Raw genomic sequence first — 20,304 nt, forward strand, 5'->3', positions numbered from 1 at the left:
TTTCCATCAGCAGTCGTTAAAGCGCGACTGGTTTTTTAAATTCCGATTTAAAAACGACAAATATTGGGTTGACAACTAAGTGATTGCGGATCTTGTCATTTGGTGATAATGAGAAAATCCGCAATCACTTAGTTGACAACCCAGTATATATGTTTCCCTTTTTGCTATCCATTGCGAAAAAGTAAAGAAATGTTTACGAGTTATTCAGATTTCTCTAGCGAATATTTGGAAAGAAAAATATTTTATCGGTGTTCACCATTTTTCTTTCTATTTTTTAAATTTATTTATTTAATCCATCTCCGAGGATTATTAGCGACTACAGTTATATACAATTGTATTTCATAGACATACACGATATTCCACTAAACTCGTACGTTGTCCTCTGGTCATAAATACGTGAAATAATTTTTCACTTTTATTTTACCGTTCGGCGTTTATAAGCGTTTGTTTGTTAACGCTTGTTATTTGTTAAAGCTCGCTGTTATTTTCAGTTTCATTTACCGAAGAATCGTGTGATTCGGTCGGTCCAACAACAAATAATATATTCGCAATTTGTAAAACAGCCGGTGTAAGTATCGCAGAGTAGAGTGTGAAATATCTCTCGAACAGCGTAAAAAAGGAAGAACGTTTCGAAACTATGTATTTGTTTCGATAGAACGAGGAATATTTGTTTATCCGCAAACCTTGATTCCAATTTGGTAAAAATCTGCGTCGCGCTAATATTTGAACAATGCAAAATTGATATTGACAGCTGCCCTGTATTCGTTCGAATCAAATTATCCCGCGTATCTAGCAAATTCAAGTAAATCGAATTAAACGCGAATGTTTCGAATAAAAGCGAAATAGGACGGAATATACGTAAGAGCAAAAAATTCAAAGTTCCACGATATCGTTAACTGGCTGGCATAAAAGATATGTAAGTTACTTTTATGGTACGTACAATAGAAGAGTACGATTGTAGAGCGGAGAGAGTCGAATAAAAGACATTTAAATATGTGAAACAATTAACCGTTGGAAATTTGCATACGCTTACCTAATGAGGTGGCGGCACACAAAACGTGTAGCTGGTGAACCAAAATGGAGGCCACCACGGCCGAAAGACGACTCAACATCGTAGTCGATTCTCAACTCATCTCTGTTTCGAAAGTTGAGACGCGGTGGCTCTCGTCTCCTTCTGATCTGAAATTTTAATACAACCATATTTAGTATAGATTCGTAATATTTCAAGATCACACCAGCAAAACACGATAAATACATTTTTATTCATTTTCTTTTTTATTCTTATCTTCTCTTTACGTTTAACTTTATGCTTATTTATCTTTGCGTTTGGTGTTTCGAATTTCGTAACATTTCACTCGTAAAATCCTCCTTTTTTTAAAGATCGAGCAAACCAATTTTCAAATAGAGATCTTTATATAAATTTTTATCTTTCGGATATAAATCTTGAAGCGTGCGGTGATAGATTACGTCGACAAATTGACACGGACGATTGAACCTTATCGTTGGATAATTAAAGATAAAGCGTGGAACAAGACGAATGCGGTCGTTAATTATACTCAGCCACCCCAGTGCACGATGTCAAACGATCCCGGCAAGCCTACCGAAATCCCCCTGGACTTGGAAATAACACCTCCGGTTGCCTGGGGTTGACCCAATCGGGTTCACGAGACACAAAGCCAGCCCAGAGATCAATGCGTTACTCCACCGATCTATGTATATGTCCCAGAAAAAGGATCGACCCTTTCGCCAGCCGGATTAACAGTTTTACACGCTGAAAAGCCCGGTATACTCTCCAGTGTCTCGCTTCTTTGCAAATATCGTCTTAATGAATTTCTAACGGGTCTGTTCCCCTTTTCGAAATTCATATTTCATTTGAATTATTTATAGAGGGAAAAAATTCCTGTCGAAGGGCGGACGTTCGTGGTCAATGCAAATTTGAAATTGAGGCGAAACCGATGCAAATACGGTAGAACATTTAATAGAATATCTTTCTACATTGCAATTTTTTTTTACTAATATTAAAATAATTTACTTTACGCGCGTATTGCTGTATTTCAAATTATCGTTCGTATCTAACGCGCCCTTATTTCTCGCACGTGTAATCGTTACGTGTTTAAAAATTCGTACCTCGTGTAGAACAAGTTCATTTTCCATTGATTTTAGCGAGATGATTATGAAATAACGAGAAAGAAAGGAAGTGGAAAATAATGGAAATGTAAGCACGTAATCTCTCGGTCGTCCTAACGTTTTATTCGATAATCATCGGATGAAAATCAGTGAACTAGTCCTTTAAATGCAGCTGCGTTTTATCTCGAAATTTTGTCAATTGTCCATTACGCTGAGGTGGTGTGTCGTGATAGGTGCGGAAGGAATACTCAGATGTTCAACGCGAAGTTTATTTCTATTAACAATCAACAGATCAACAATTTATACGATTCACACTTATGATTAACCATCGAGAGTTTACAATCGCGTATCTCGGCTTGTGTTTGCTTCGCTATGATGCTGAACCTTTCGCACTTCGCGGTTGGAGGCAGAATGAATCTTTTGTTCGAAACCAAATGGATTCTTTTCTTAGTTGCCCTTCGATATCCCCACTACACACGCGTTTATTAGATGCACCGCGGCGGTTGCCGTGCGTGCATTCTTCCGAATATTCGGCGGAAGAACCATAGGGATATCGATGGCACATTAGGCACGTCGGCCTTACGCTTTGAAGGTATAGCGCTTTGTGTCGCGAAGCCGTTGGAAAGTTCCGTGCTCGAGTGCCGCTACAACGCTATTGCAAGGTGTTTCCTACTTTCTACCTAAGAAATAAATTACATAGAATGACGCGACACGAATGTAGAATAATATTGCAGAAAGGTTATACGAGATCGCAAAAGGAACACCAAATAAACTAACACGGATACGAAGATTTTAATGAACGCGCGAGTACAAAAACAATTTAACGTAACAAAATCCATAGGGAACAAATGCGGACTAAACAATTGCAACTTTGGCGGAGCGTATTGAGAAACGTTTAAAAAACGAGCAACCGAACGATAAAGGAAGACCAATTTGCCCGGTCGTTTCAAAAGAATCCGTAGGAAGAACGAAACTCGTCAGGCAGACAAAGCGAGTTCCCGTTCGAGTCAATCGCTTTGAACGACGTATGTAGACTCAAAGGCCGCAGTAAATCAGACGGTCGGTCCAAGTCAAATAGAAGATTGTTACCACGAAATTCCGTGTGATTCAATTTGACCGGAAGTTCGACCGAAAACACGCTTCTCCCTCAAGTTTCCTGATGCCACCGTCGTAATGAATCTATCGGCAACTCTTGAACTCCGCACCGTCATGCCGCACCCTCGCAACCCTTTCACAGGGTCGTCACAATTCGTTCCACCTAACGTACGATTTAGACCCGTAGGCGAAAGCCTTCGCGGTTGCTCGCGAAATTATTCGAACGATTATAACAGTCTTTTACGAGAGTATGTTACGCGCCTTGTACGAGACGCTTGGAAATTTTACTGCAACCTATAGAAACATTTTACGAATATACAGAGTCGAGCGGTAGTCGTAGCGCAACCGGACAGGGAATGATCGATTTTAAGTGAAAAAATAAGTGGAAAATATAGGATAAATATTTTTCATACGACGCTTCGTTTCTGAGAAAATCGAGTTTCCAAGTTGGTGAACTGTGTGTATTATCGTTTGGCTGAATATCGGCTAGGTGTATGAATAAACAATCCACAGGAGATTACTATACGCGTGAAAATAAGTAAAAAATGTGAAATAAGATTTTTCCGTTTGAGGACTTGTACACGCGCGTGATACATTTCCAAATTTATTTTTCTCGGAGATGAAGCGTCTTATGAAAAAATATTATCCCACGCTCTTGACTCATTTTCAAACGTAGCTGAACCCTCTGTCGAATATTTACGCTCGTTTAGTCCGCAATTAGCAAAAATTGAAATATACTGGACAAATGTTTAAACTACGAAGCTTCAAATGAAAAAATGTTACAGCAAATTTCTTTCTTATCCTTTCAGGTGGAATCATCCCTTGCTCGGTTGTGCCACGATTATCCCCCCACCCTGTATCATCACGTGTTACACGAAACTCCGTGAAAACAAATTTAAGAACTTTGAACTTTGTAAAATATTAGAATTATTAGAGCCCTTGCACAATTATCATGGAGTACAGAAACTGCAGTGTTAGTGAAATTTCACACGATTCGCGTAACGAGTTTATCAAAATTTTCTATGGCAAATGTTGAAATATATTCGTGAGCCGCTGTATACCTGTTAGACTAGACAGCCACCATAATACAAACAATTTCTTCTCGTCCTTGCCTCGGCAAACTGTTCTAACAGCTGTCGTTTCTACCCAGAAACTTCCAAATTATTTCGATGTCTCACGCAGGTGGTACTCGCGCGACAAGTGGCAGTTGTGCGAATGAAAAAGTTTTACCTCGGTGTCTAACGAAATCCAGGTGATAGTGCAGGGAACAAGGGGGAGAAGAGCGAAGAAACGTAAATGTTTCGCTTTTCGTTTTTCATATTTTGTTGCGGGATCTGTATTTTTCTTCGTTGCTATTGTATATACTAAAAATGTTTCTTTAATAAAACGTTTCAGAGTATCGTCATGTTTTACTACGTTAAACTCGTAAGTGTTCTTGGTTTCTTGGATTAACGAGAAAATACCCAGAAGCGGCCGGTAATGTACGTGATACCGTGATGCTTACACAACATTAGCGCGCTCAATTATTTCTAGTACAATGTAACAGAATGTTTACAAAAGTAGCCTGCTCCTGGATGTTAATTATTCAAAGCATCCTATTCCCAAACGCTTATCCGACGTAAGTATCCTAAACGTTGTAAAACGCGATATTAACTGACCTATATATGAACGATGATAAAAGAAATCCTGTAAAAAGAATTACGCAAAACACTAAAAAATTAACACAATTGAAACGTATAGTGTAGAATGTATTCTAGTTCAGTGGAGAAATTATTTCCTATTTTCTGCGTCGTACAACGCAACCATCGAACAACGAATCTCAAGAACGAAATAAATATTCCATGAGATATCCTCTTTTCTTCGTGTCGTTCTTGTTTCGCGTTAATTTGCCGAGAAAGCTGACCAACGGTAGAAATTACGCAAGTGCGTTATTGCATGGTCACGTGTAACTAACGGCAAATACAAAATGAAAAAGGGCTACGAATAAACGGACAGAGCAGTATTTATTCTCGTACTGTCCTCTCGCGACTGGATTACAACCTACTGTTGCTTCGTACGGTGGACGAAAAACAAATTCGCGCGAAACTAACACGCGAACGTATCGCGTAATCTGTTCATGAGCGAAGAACATGCATTCGCTTTCGTTACGAGCGCACGAAACCTTTTTTTAAAATCCTGCGCGGATTGATCGTTCGACAGGATCGTGGCGAAAAGGGCTTAATGTTATCACGTCCAAGAACTACGTGTATCCTACGCGATTTGTTCATTTTCTTGTGAAATAGCGTTTGTACGCGAGCGATTAATTTTCATTCATTTTAAATAATAGAACACTAATAATTCGATTTTAGAAAGTGGACTGTGAGATTTTTTCTATCGAAACATCGATGGATATTCGTTTCAACTTAAAATTATATTAACAAATAAAGATAGAAGATTTCCTTCAAACGTTAAAGGACGATGGTATCCCGTTGAGGGTAGCCATCCTCATTTTATTTAGCAATAAAGCTAGAAAAATTTGCCGAATATCCAGCTAGACAAATCGTAAAGTAAAAATTACATGATAATAAAAAAAAACATTAAAGGGCATACACATGCGAATATACGCGTAACATAGGATTTATTTAAATACAGTTTAACATTAAACTAGTTTAGAAAAACAAAAACTTAATATGAAATAAACGTTGAAAGTTTCTTATAATTATGGAGATTCCTCGTTTCAAAAGTATCGGTTTACAATTCTGAAAGATAAACGAAAAGATACAATATGCAAACTAAAAAGCTCAAATTTCAATAAATAGAAACAGCAGGCCAACGAACGAAATTTATTTTATTTATTGCGATTTTTAAGCCATTGTAAGATTAAGTTACCAACTTATGAATAGAGTTATTAATAAACAGTTAGGTTGCAGGCGTTCCGGTTTGCATATTTCACTGTCAGAAACGTTATTTCCGCTGAAAATTTCTACTAGACGCGCTACAAAGCTTACACTGCATACTGCGCTACTGATAGTCCATCGTTCGCGGTACTGCAAGCTTACAACATACGCATGATTACCGCAATGCACAAGCTTACACGTTACAACGTTGTGCAATCAACACGCCATGCCTTCCATCGCAACTTGCGGACAACAATTTATTCGTAGCGCGATAATTCAACAATTAGCCGGGAAAAAATTTCATTATGTCATTATATTAATTGCGTCATTATTCAGCTGGTTGGAAAATCGTACGGGTGTTAAAATGCGGCACACTTCGTGCGCGCTAAATCTTTCCAATTTAATAGCAATTACATTAACATACCGGCTCACGAGAGTATTTTAATGCTTAGCATAGAACAATTTTACGGCCGTATTGTACTTGTTGCATAAAACATTTTGAAATTTATTTCGAACGTTTTCGTGAGTCCGTGTATGTGAATTTTTTAAATTCGAGTTTCGAGGTTCGTGACGGAAACTAATATAACACTGCGAAAGAAATTCGAGCATGGTTGTGAATTCGGGAAGGAAAAAATGACAAAGAAATGTATACACGAAACACTTGCGTATCAAATTTTCGTAAAATATGATATTCGATAAAAATATTCCGTGCGTGGACGATAATTCCACCGGATATGTTGTTTTTTTAATGAAATTTCCTCTTAATATTTTACATTAAGCATGAACGGATATTATATTGTTTAATTAATATAATAATCTTGTTTCAACTTATTTACACACGTGAACGCTTAATAAACTCTGGCAAATGAATTTCATAAAATCAACACACTCGTGTGCTTGTTTCATTTAAATTAACCCCAACTATTTGACCATACGATTTTTGCATAACCTTCCAGATAATATTTCTGTTACTATCGCAAATAAAAAGAAACGTTAGTAACAACGTACATTTCAATATGGATCTTGGTAAATCTTTTTCCAAAATCGTTGCTTCTTTTCATCTCAATATGCTCTATCCCAATTCCTTAAATAAGGAAACCAAATAAATCATAGAAATCAAATGAAACAATAAATTTATATCAGTAAAATGTTTCAAATTATTCAAAGTCGAGCGACTTTGTTGAAGTAACTACTTCAAGAAAAACTCTACATCTTTATTTATGTATATCCCTGACCTGGAGACTGCTATAACGCAGAAATATTCTAAATAAGAAAAGCTGCATATTATTGTACCCTTGAGTATACATTATGTTTTGGATTGCAAGGTCTAAGATCAAAGAAACTGATAAACAGATTTCTATTGATGTTCCCTGTGGCCTCTAGCCTAAACTTTTTTGGTAATGTCCTTTTGCTATAAATATATGAACGTGCTCCCTATCATTCCATCGTTTACTGTCTAGTAACACTAAGAGAGTAAGGATCTGTATCAACATAAACTTGTACTTAGACCTTTAATTATTTCAATATACTTTTCTATTACAAATTCATCCACTCGTTCTTCGATGAATCGACCTCAACCTCAACAGACTCGATCAAGCAGAATAGCAGAAATTTGAAGGAATATTTCAAACTAAGTAAATAAAAAAGAGCTAAAAAGAGATTCGAGCGAATCGAACGAACGCGAACTAAATAATTTACAACGCTGTGATTTCTAACTACCGTTTCATCCCTTAAGCAAGTACCGATCCTTCGCCAAGCATTCTCCATTGTCGATGGAAACAATAGCGACCGAAGGGACGATAATTAATAATAATTTCACAGACACGTGATCTCTATCGATAGATCTACCATCGGTTAGACGGGTAGACACGACGGACGCCGTATGTGAAATTTAATAATCGGAAGCGAACGGACAGGCAATACGTCGTCAAAGTGCAGCTCGTGCAAGTGGCGCGATTCAGTTATTCAGCGTTTCACGAGGAACACCCTAATTTCTCGTGTGCCCAATGGTTTACACGGGGGTCCGTGCCACCAATGCAATTAATAACTTCCAGCTCGAGAGCCCGCGGCTAATAGCGGTTAGTTTGTCGGGTCCACAGAGGTTTATTGAGCAAACATTGCTCGAAACTACAATTGCCGAGGTCCTAGTGCCAAAATCGATCGATCTACCGCTTACCGTCAGGCTACTGCTAGAAGACGCAGTAGTCTAGCGGAAACTACTACATTCCGTCAACTGTCTTCGATGAAACTTCGATCGTTCCTTTTGTACGAAGTTGTGATTTATTCGGATTCATAACGAGTAGCTGAATCATGCGACACCGGTGAATATATTTCGGTAATGGCGTTATGGCCTAAGGAAAGATATGTTTCTTCGCGCATTGAATATTTTAACGAGTATTATACGTTCGGACACACATTTATTTCATCGGACGTACAATTTAGGTTACGTTAGACTTTGGATATTTGATGTATTCTCGTGTGCTACGCGCGTTCCCAGCATTTTTGCACTTTCAAATTTCTGGTATTGAAAAACGAACTGATATTCTCTTTTAAAGTCGAGTTACTATTTATCGCATATTTACGAAAATTTATTTGTAAGATAGTTTGCCGAAGGATAATTTTATCGACATTGCTGGCCACGATTTAAAGTTGACGTGGATAGCCCGCGGGAAAGTTAGGAAAAATACAATTCTCACGAATCTTTAAATACCAGCTCGACCGATACGAGTATTTTTGGAGATTTTTATGCAATTTATCCGCGATCGAACACTCTCGTCGAGTGACCGCGGATAATTCGGGGAAAGACTAAAGGACGGAGAATTCGGAAATTTAGCGTAACAGAAGCATCGAACGAAATTCAGTCGAGTGGTTTTCCCTTATTTCGACGTCGGCTTGGCTATACGAAAACTGGGGCCTGTATTTTAGGTAACCGACACCGCAATCGATGCACCGGCTACGCGAATCACGTTTCTTCCTCCCATTTTCTTTCTGTCTTTATTTCTAACGAACAAATTCAGTGAATAGGAAAGGCAGTCTTTACAAAAGTAATCCGGACAGAACCTCGAACAGCTTTTCTATTCCGTTTTTGATCAAGAGGCAAAGAATTATCTGTAATGACCGATACACGAATACAGACCATCCTTTCGCCGAATCTCCTATTCGTTCAAAGGTCAAAGCTTAAGTAGCACTATCCGACCACAATGCCGTCGATATGCTCGAGAACATCGTATTTGTTCACCCAGACTCGATGTCGAGACTCTTTCAGCTTTAATCCCGTTAGCGATACGCGTCTAATTGTTAGATTTAAAGGATGCACAATCCGTTGTTATCATTTTATTATATTATAATTTGTTAACGAATCGTTCGTTACTCTGTCTTTAAACATACAACAGCTTCTTCTTATTTTTACTCGTAGAATATTCCAGCGTCGTTCCGTGTACTAATACTAACGCTATTAACACGTTTTGCTACTAACACACCTTGTACGTTTCATTCAAAATCTGTCACGACTGAATACCTACAGAAATATCACCGCGCGATACGTTTTCGCTTCTCGATGCGATGCACAATTTATTTTCACAAACATTTTCATATCGGACAAATATCGATGTTCGAGCGAGCACCGTGATATCTTCTTGAAACCGAGAGAACCGTGCAGTTCTCTTTTTCCTTCTACGCTGAGATCGAATCACTGTACGTCGACGCAAGAAAGGCAAAAAACGCTAATAACTCGAACAGCGACATGACGTTGGCGAGAGAACAAAAGACTTTTCTTAATACGACAGCGAACCTGAATAAACACGATGCATTTGTTATCAGTTTTCACGATCTTCCGACGTCCCTATTCATCCGTAGCTTTTTTCAAGCTACGTATATGTGTCGACTGGCTCTTTTTCTTTCAACTATGTCGCATTAGTCGGGCGTGATTGGAAAAAATAGATGTATATAGGAGCAACAACTGCGGAAATTGCAACGAACATGCGTACGCTGCTCGTTGCGTTTCGTGTTTCTACGTTTGACGCGAGTCTGAAGAAGCGGTTCGTCTAACTTTTGTTCGCTACGTTGTGAAATAACCAGTCACATTGTGATTACTTTAACAGCAAATTTAACGAATTAATCTATGATAACACGGTTCTACGTGTTTCTTCGTGTTTTATCCTAACGTTTTACCCGTCACTCGTTACCCTTCCGATATTCGTGTTAATTGGGTTCGATCGACACAATTTTATCGAGTGGTTCGTTGTTTTTAAGATATATTTATCAATGGACCAATTCGTACGATCGATTGCGACGACTGACGAAATTAAGAGACCCGTTTCGTTATTTTAACGATGAAGATACTAGATATCTCGTAGTTTGTGGCGTCGGAACAGGAATTTTATTCAGTGACACCAGCTACGAGTAATCTCGTAATGTTCATTTTCATTTTCAAGTTACTGTAAGTGCCACTTTCGTACCGTCTTCGCGACAAATAAAATTTGCCTGGCAGTGAACGAGCTGCTCTGTATTTGCGCGAACCAGTTTATTCGACTGCGCCGAAACTTCGAATACCGCGGACGATTTATAAGAATAGTCAAGTTACGATCCTTATAACGAGTACTTTACCTCGAACACTCTGTACACGCTCGTAAATTGTACATGCGTTTTATAGCCTGCACGCCCTTATATTTCCTATAAACGTCCAAACATCCGCGATCTATACATCGATATTTCAAATTCAAAAGTTGTTTCAACACGCAACTCGCGTCGCATCTAAATCTCCAAGTTATCGAAATATTTCAACGTCGACCCGTTTCCCGCGTCTAAACCCATCAAAATCGGCCAAGTCTCCAAGTAGATAACCAAACGCAACGAATTTCAGCTTGGATCGCATCGAAAACGCCGGAACAGCGATCGATCCTCCGAAAAAGTGACACAGATACAACTCGATGGTGAACTACGCGTACCGAGGTTACAGTCTCTCTTGAAATTCCTACTCGTACAGATGCATCGCGGAATAGCGGCACTTGTTGACCCTGTTTCTATGCCGGTGGCGTCCGCGCCTTCCTTTTTGCCCACGAATAACGCCAGAGAAAAAGCACACGCGCTCTGCGGTCCATTCGACAAACGATCTCGCGGCGTTGTTCGGCGATCGATCGCCGATAGACGAATCGAAAAACCGTTTCCAGAGAAAAAATAAATACCAGAAGGCTCCTATGACGCTGGACATTCGTTTCTGTTCAGGAAAAAACGAACAACTTCTCGGCAACCGCGATACACCATGCGCCTTTCCCTTCCGGGGGACATTCCACGCGTTGTAATTTACTCGACCCCTCTGCTAGCTTTTATTTCCCTGCCTGTTCTTCTCCGCGGCATCCTTTTTACTCGGCTACGCTCTTCCTTTTTCCCCCATCTACCTCGTATTCTACTATTTTCTTCATTCGTTATGTTGCTCGCGTTTAAGTCGTGCACACTTTGAAAATGTGCTCCGAGATTTTTCTCCCCCGTATTTTACTTCTTCCTCTCGGTTGTTTTTGTCTTGTTGCGCCAGGTTATTTATTCGAACGCTCGCGCGTGAAATATTCCTGTTGATTAAAATGGATTTATCGTTCCGCCTCGGGCATGTTTTACTCGTTTCCGTTAACGATTCGGTTAAACATCGAGGAACGTGTCTATCGTTACATCGCAAGAATTTCTTACGAAAGTTACTCGGTACGTCTTGGTAGATCTTGCAACATCGAAGAAAGAAAATCGTATCGTTTCGTTTAATATTTTCTCGAGTAAAATTTCACGCAGATGTACGTCGACGTAAATTGTTCAGGGCGAGGATCGAGAAATTAAGAGAGCAAGTAGACGCGATTTCGGCGTCACTTGCGCCTCCAGAGTCGAAATCCATTAGTAAATTGACGTTCCACGTTTGCAACACTTTGTACGTTAAGCTGTGAGCATCGCTAAATATACGATTCTGAAATATGTTCTCTACTTGAAACACTTTGTATAACAAGCGACAAATTAGCGCGCGCTGTCGGTAAAACTAGTAAACAAGCGGGAACAGCGACTTGGAAATCGTCATGGTCTTTCCGTTCCGCTATCCCCTATGTTCACAACGTCCAATTTGTCCGCTACTTTTTATCATTTCCCCGTTACCACTCTACTAATCCCCCACTTGTATCGTTTTTCAGTGGATCCCTTGATCGGTGGATCGCGGTATCGAATGGGCGGGAAATACATTAGTTAGCGGTAACAAGCGCGGCAAACAACTGCGTTACAACCTGGCCAGGCCATGTTCTACACAACCATAAAATACGTGTCACACCATGCCACCGTGTAAGCCTCTGTTTCTACGTGCACGCGCGGTCGCGAACAAATCGCACGAGAACTCGTTTATTATACCTGGACAACCAACTCCAAGGACGATCAACTGCAACTACTTCCTTTTATTTTCGTTTCCATACAAAGCCATATTCCATTTGACCAACGTTTTATTATCTTTCGTTTTTCCTATTTTTAATTTCGATTTTTTCCTATCCTTAGCTTTCTATTTCTTTCTTTTTCTTTTTTTTTTGGTCTTGCGAACAAGGGAGAATATTATTTCACGCTAATATTACGTTACGAGGTTTGGAAAATGAAATTGAAGCGTTTAAGGGAGAAAAGGACGTAATCCGCTACAATAATATTGTATTAATGTACTTCCACGTTGGAAAATTAATATTTTAATTGAAACAAGAAGCGGAGAAACAAAATGAAGACATTCGGTTGCGCTAGGGTACTAATGCAATTAAGTTCTAGTCTCGCGAGATTTTATCACAGTTGGAACGTAGAATTAGGACGGAATGAATTAGATCAAGTTAGAGGTAAATAGTTGCAGCGATATTGTACCGCGTACGTCAGACTCAAAGAGTATTACCGCTGTTACTACCGTCGCTACATTCGAGAAAAATATAATTCTTCGTAAATGAATTCCTATAAGCGTCGTTTTCTTGATTCTTTGGTCGCTTTCCAACTTTCATCGCACAGCAATTCGATACGTAAGAAATGGCAATGATGTTTTACGTTTTTCGAAAGAACATGCGATATCGGTCGAATAGCACAAAAATAACAGAAATTTTATACGATTGAATTAAGTACGATTTACAAGATTTTCTTTTTTTATCTTTGTGGCGGCACACGAGCACGGAACTTTCCAACGGCTTCGCGGTACAAAGCGCTATATCTTCAAAGCGTAAGGCCGACGTGCCTAATGTGCCATCGATATCCCTATGGTTCTTCCGCCGGAATGTTTGGAAGAATGCACGCGCGGCAACCGCCGCGGTGCATCTAATAAACGCGTGTGTAGTAGGGATATCGAAGGGCAACTAAGAAAAGAATCCGTTTGGTTTCGAACAAAGAATCATTCTGCCTCAAGCCGCGAAGTGCGAAAGGTTCGGTATCATAGCGAAGCAAACACAAGCCGAGATACGCGATTGTAAACTCTCGATGGTTAATCATAAGTGTGAATCGTATAAATTGTTGACTCGTTGATTGTTAATTGTAATAAACTTTTTGTTGAACGTCGGAGTATTCCTTTCGCACCTATCACGACGTACCACCTCGTCTTATTTTTATTCTTATTTTACTTTAATCGCAGGGTACGCCATCTAATTACAAGAGCAATTTGGGAAACTCTAACGGAACTCTATCTGCGTATCATAAAACAAATCTGCAGTTCGGTAGTTTCGAATATGCGTATCGTTAAAAACGTTTATTCACGAATCGTTGGTTCCTTTGCATTTCCTATGAGCTACGTTAATCACGATTACCATTATGAGGCAACAGCGCGTTAGTACTAACGTAATCGTGTGTACAGCTAATTCAGAAACTACGAATTTGTTCCAACAAAATGATAACGCAACTGAGAATTTGCTCAAGCATGAAAGCCGCTACAGTTTCGTACAGATACAAGCGTCTTTCGTGTTTCTTTTCCGTTTCCTCCATTACGTTTTTGATCTATTAGGTTGTCCGAAAAGTTTCTTTCGTTTTATAAGAAAATAATAGACGCACGATGTTTTTTGTTTTATATTAGTTTATTGAATCATAATGATAGATGTAGAACGAAATAGATCATACCTAATTCAATAAAATAATACAAAACAGAAATTGTCGTTCATCTATTATCACCTTGTGAAACGAAAGAAACTTTTCGGACAACCTAATACAACAAACAAAAGTACTAGAACGACGATACGATAGATCAGATTCGTAACACAATGCGATATCGTCCTTTTCTATGGAATCTTATTCCATCGAATTCTGCCGAAGAAATCAACAAAAATCTACGATACTCGTTCGATTCTCTCCAGCAATTATCAAACGATATCGATGTAATTTTGAAACAAATGTACGCTGCCACGCAAAAGTACTTAAACGCTTACTACAGAGAATATCTTTGTATATATTAAATCTGACATATTAATCGAATGAAATTTCCAAACGTTTCGTATAACACACACGACATATTCATAAAACGTTACTACGAACGTCCAAATTCTTTCGCGAGTTTGTGTATATTTAATGGAGAAATCTCTGATTGAATTCTGTTCGCTGGATTCACAAGCAACACGATTCGACCACCAATTACAACGCGTTTGAAGTTTAAAGCTTCCTTAAAACCTTTACAACGCAGCTGCAAGAGAAACACGATATTCCGTGGAGCTTCTTGTTGGATGAAGTTAATCCGCACGCTCGTGCAATAAATTAAGTTACTTCATGAGTCGATATTTGAATGAAAATATGTAAAATTTATCGAAACCCGCCAACCTTCGCCTCAACGTTCTCGTTCGAGATTTATGTAAACCGTACATTCGCGTAGGTGCCTTTAATTGAGAGATTAAAACGTAAAATACAAAGCCTGTTTTAAGCTTCCAAACTTATATTTTTTCGGTCTTTCTCGCGAAAATGCAAGAATTTATTCCGGCAGAATTGATTTAAGCGAGAATATTACTCTACTTTTATTAAGCACTCCCGTTAGCGTTATTGATTGTCTTTATAAACTCCGTGCTTCGTTACTTTTAATTTAGCTTGCAGACGGTCTTTAATTAGTTCCCTCCTTCGTTCTGCTATCTACGTTATTTTTAATTATATCGTTTTCGATAGACAAGTTAAAGATCGAAGGTCGATCGAAGCGAACGATCACAGATCGTAGACTATTCCGCTTTTAGAACGCAGTTTCAACATATATATTTAAATCCATATATTCCGTTCTATTTTTGTCTCTGTTCGGTCGTTTGAACGCGATGCAATTAATTTCACTGGTCACGTAACCTCGTTGATGATGTCCCCACGCGCTCGTCGAATTTTCAACTCCATTGCGAGACATTTTTTTCGCCGATCGAAGCTCGCGCGTGGTCGTATCGAAATTTCCCGAAACGCGTGTAAAAATGAAGTATTGTCCGGAAAAAGTTTACGTCGATTTGATGATAAATACGTTCGATTGACAAACGTTCGTTAATGATAGCAGGGAACAGCGAAATTTCAGGAAATATTATAATCCACCGACTAGCTGTTTATTCTCCAGCGAATTGAAAATCAAGTAAAAATAGAATTCGCCTTCGTCACGAGTAAAATCGTGTCTATTTTCTCAAACACTTTGCTACGCTTATCCTGCTTCATTTTGAATCGAACGTACGTGCGTGTGTATCGTAACACTCGACGCATCCTATTGAAAGTATGAAAGTGCGACTGAGATAGGCGCATTCGTTCAAACGAGCATTCTATTTATTCCTTCGTCGATATTCTACGATTCTATCCGATCGTATAACCTTCGCGCTGCGAAAACAAACCTGCCCACAGGTGACCATAAATAATATTCCAATTCCAAAGAGTCAGTCGGGTATCTGGGCATGATTCTGGACAGGAAAACGACATGGAAACAACATATCGTAGATAAATTCAAACAACTTGAATCAAAATGAAAAAAATTCTACCGGCCCATTGGCAGACGTTCCACCTTAAGCGCGCAGAGTAAAATAATGCTATAAGAGGCTATACTAAAACCTGTTTGGACCTATGGAATTCAACTATGGGGAATTCCAACATAGAAATTCTTCAACCTATCGAATCGGAAACTCTGCACCTTGGTATGTCAGCAACGAAATACTGCATCGCGATCTCGAGATACCCACAGTCAAAGAAGAAATATCCAAATTCAGTAATAGATATAACATAAGAGTTAATAACCACCAAAACCCATTAGTTACTCAATTACTTGGCACGTCGGATCAGATCCGCAGGTCAGAAAGACATTACCCTTTAGATTTAAGCACTAGATTCAACTAGAATCGAACACACGATAAACACTTATTAAACACGACATAGTACCACGCCAGAAAAATTGACTTATAATTCTCAATGAGAATTGATTGTAAAATTCATCCAAATAAACAAAAATTCTACGATTCTAACGTAAACCGAAATTTGTTGATACGTATACGATAATCTCGTTATCTCAAAGGCCAAATTTCTATTATTCTTGATTAGAAGATACAAAAGGCGAAAAAAGATAGCGGAGGAAGGAAAGCAACGGTATTTCCAAATGGAAAAGATATAAAAGACGCGACAGGAACGCAGCGCTATCTAAAACTAAAAAACACAAGGGAAGACGCGAGAGAAACACATTCTTTGGAGAAGATTTTCACAAAAACAAACTAAAATCCGTGGTTCTGGCAAGAGCTTGCCAGTTGAGAAGAGTTTGCAGAACAGAATTTTCCAGACAAGAATCCCGCTACGGTCTGCTTTCTCTGGCGGCCTTAATGGTGGATAATAAGCGGAGAAAACGGATTAGCGGATGGCCATGTTCGCGAACGACGCGTGATAAATTCTGATTTTCGTCCCAGTCGGCCGACACACGAGAGGTTAGCGCTACGCCACGAGAGACGAAGTCTATTCCACCGGTGAACACATTTTCATCAAATGCAAAACATACGTTACGCCCTGTTACGCGTTAACGAATCCCAGTTAACAGACCGCCGACTCTACTTTCCAACATTTTCATCTACGACCAGTCTACCTCGAGTACGGTTCCATTGAAACAGACTGGAAGCCTACCAAGTGATTTAGAATTACGAATCGATCTTGTAGAATGTAGCATACAGAGCCACTCAAAATTACGAATCCAACGTATCAATTTTGTACGCTGAATAATTCAGAATTAACCGTACAATCGATAGTGAGAGAACCGATCCAAATATGGTAATTTTGTACGCAATCGGAATTATTGGCGAAGGCTAATTTGATTGGAATCTTAAACACATAACAAATATTAAATATGGAATGATACGGTATCTCGCGATCCTTTATAGATTTGTTTAAAGTTTCACCGATATAATTGCAACAGTCGAGTCTCGTAACACGCCAATGAAATTTCAAAATATCCTATAACACGTACAATGTCTTTTGTTTTATGTTTGTTACGACCGTTCGCGAAGAGACGCCGCGAATCAGTCGTTCCTCTGTTTCGATTAGGATAACAGAGGTAGTTGAAACGATTGTAACACTGAATTAACAGGGTTAATATAAGCTTCTATTTTTAACAATATTTAAAATTATAGTTAACACGTTACAAATGATTTAAAGATGATACAACTAGCTTATTATTACAATTCGACTCGACTTTATAGTATTTTTTGACGTATTCGTTTGACTAAACGACCTCGATTTTATTTCTCTGAACCTCTCGATGCATTCGGTTTGACTCCTCGTATGACACTGATTGCCCTTCGATTTTTTCCTTTGTCTTCTCTTGGAGGCGATTCCTACCGTTCGTCCCTGTGATCCACCTTTTTTGTGTAGGTAAAATAACGAACAGAAGGCGAGTCGATGTGTTTAGAAACACGGCCTATACTAAGCCTCGAGGCGTAACAATATTAGTTTATTGAATAATGCACGAACATAATAATAGAAATAGAACGAAATGGATCACACCTAGTTCGATAAAATAATATAAAACAGAAATTGTTGTTCATCTATTACCACCTTATGGAACGAAAGAAACAAGCTAATATCTACAAGCGTTCGATGACATTCGCGAGACTGCGTTTACTCGGAAACTTAGAAATAGATTTACAAGTTGAACTTTCAAATTCAGAAGTCGCGGCGCAACGCACACAAGATAAAACGTAAAACTAGAGCGAATGAACTGAAGCGCGTGCATTCTGGCTCTGAATGCGTACAGAAGGATCCGCGTATATCCTGGCTAGCTTTGGCTGAGCTTGGCGCGTCGTGCAGATGGAGGTAGGTACGAAGATAGCTTAAATTCATTAACCACCCCATTGAATCGGCAGCAGCCGAGGTAACTGGAAGGGTGGCGCGTCGCTCTTAACGCCAATGGAATTGTTAATCCTCCGGCAGACCATCGCGATTAACCGAACACATTCAGCCTCGCTATTTTCGTTCGCGCATGCGTTCCGCCCATTTTCAACGTCGATGTGTTAACGATCGCTATAACAATTACCGTTTCAGTTATGTCCTCCATATTGCTGCCGCGTGATGATTACCGAGTGCTTCTGCGGCGAAAATATCGAAATCCTACGATTATCTCGGCTTTCTTGTTCTACCACGGTTTCTCTCAATGCGTATAGTATATAGAGCCGATACAGGCGAACGCGTGTGTGACATCAAACCAAATATCAATCCACAACAGAAACCAGGTCACACACCGACGGCAACATGTCATCCAGATGTCTACGCATCCTTACTGCGTACCCTCGATAGTCTTAAGGACTCACCGATAAATCTTGTCATTTTCATAGTTAAGGTCCTTCAGACCAAAAACTGGCATCTTCTATTTCCAGTGTTCTTTACATTTTGTTTACTACGGAAGATACGGAAAGTTTGTTTTCTCACGTTCGGTATTTTCCGTTAGCAACTTTCTGTCAAGGGCGGCTAAGACCCTTCCTAATCCACCAGCGTTCTTGCGCTCCAATCAAAAGCAATGTCTATCTCTTTCGCTTTCCTAAACAAAATTGTCCTTAACGAATCGGCTCATCTCGCGGCCTCGGACACACCCATCCTTAGCTTTCCTCCGCCACAACATCGTCAGTAAAAGCCAGTCAGTCTTTACCTTTAGAATGATCAACAGCTTTTACCCAGTTTCTACCCTTAGACCGGTCGCGTACTTAGCGTATCGGTGTAACCAGGTTTTACGTAAAGTTGTCGGTGTGAGTTGTGATTCATGTGCGTTAATTCGGCGTATATTCCATTGTGATTGCCGAATTCATAATAAAGTATAATAAAGACAAAGTCGATAGTTGTGCTACGACCCAGCTATTTCATTTTATCATGCAACCCTCAACTTTACGTGACACGTGAATCGCCGATCCATCGTGCAATCCGCATGGATGACAACTCGATCAGGAACGTGATATTTTACACTTTGTACATAGTTATTGGTTTCGCGTTGATTATAAGGGGTAATTTGGGAAAATTGAATTATTAAACGATAGGAACGACGAATTGGATAATAATTTATCGACTAATAACATTAATACGTCGACTAGTCGCAAATTGTAGGTTATTAATGTCAAATGATTTGTAATTTGTAAAATTTCGCCTGCTTTGTTATCGCTGTGCTCGGAGACAAGTCATTGATATCGATAATTAAGCGCGATGAATCCGTATCGCAAACTAGAGCGATCGAAGCTAACTGCGGATACATGGTGATTCGCGTTACGTTTCTCTTTCTATACAAATGCATCGGTATTGACAAAATAAGTTTGATCGATCCGTAAACAACGGATACGAAGCTCGCAATCTGCCGATGTTCGCCAGTCCTATCCTTTGTCCCACGGTTCGTGTAATGCAGCGGCGGTAAATTATATTACAACACGGCAAGTTACATGGAATTAATTCCAGTGGAACGGCTTCATCCTGTGCGCAAACTTGAGCTTCCGTTGCGTATTGAATGTTACCGGTCTCTAGACTAATTAGTTAACGAGTATTGCTATTATAAATACCGACTGATTTTTATAAAACGAAAACGGAATGTCTCTCTCTCTCTCTCTCTCTCTCACATTGTGTAATTTCAATACGTCCAGATATTATTTTCAAACAATAGTTAGGCATCGGGTGTACACCGCGATGCACCGTTCCGTCGTTGTAAATGTTTATCGGCGTGTTAGCTCAGCCTATGTTCGCATTTTGACTGGCAAACCTGCAAGCTTCGACGAGCAAATCGTGTTGCTCGACGATCCGG

The 20,304-nt window shown here is 39.4% G+C and overlaps 1 protein-coding gene and 1 long non-coding RNA gene across 2 annotated transcripts in view; one reads left to right on the forward strand and one right to left on the reverse strand.

Annotated features, from left to right (window-relative positions):
• The window catches only part of LOC126917752 (peroxidasin-like), a 330,987-nt gene that overhangs the window by 241,637 nt on the left and 69,046 nt on the right, over window positions 1-20,304 (reverse strand). The window contains exon 3 of the mRNA XM_050725006.1: window positions 1,034-1,179. Coding sequence (XP_050580963.1) covers window positions 1,034-1,112 — 79 coding nt within the window. The 5' untranslated portion in view covers window positions 1,113-1,179. The remainder of the gene's footprint in view (window positions 1-1,033; window positions 1,180-20,304) is intronic.
• Window positions 1-20,304, forward strand: part of LOC126917773 (uncharacterized) — a 285,490-nt gene that overhangs the window by 225,829 nt on the left and 39,357 nt on the right. The gene's annotated exons all lie outside the window — the stretch shown is intronic.

The sequence above is a fragment of the Bombus affinis genome, chromosome 6 (genome assembly GCF_024516045.1).
Source record: "Bombus affinis isolate iyBomAffi1 chromosome 6, iyBomAffi1.2, whole genome shotgun sequence".
Lineage (NCBI taxonomy): Eukaryota > Metazoa > Arthropoda > Insecta > Hymenoptera > Apidae > Bombus > Bombus affinis.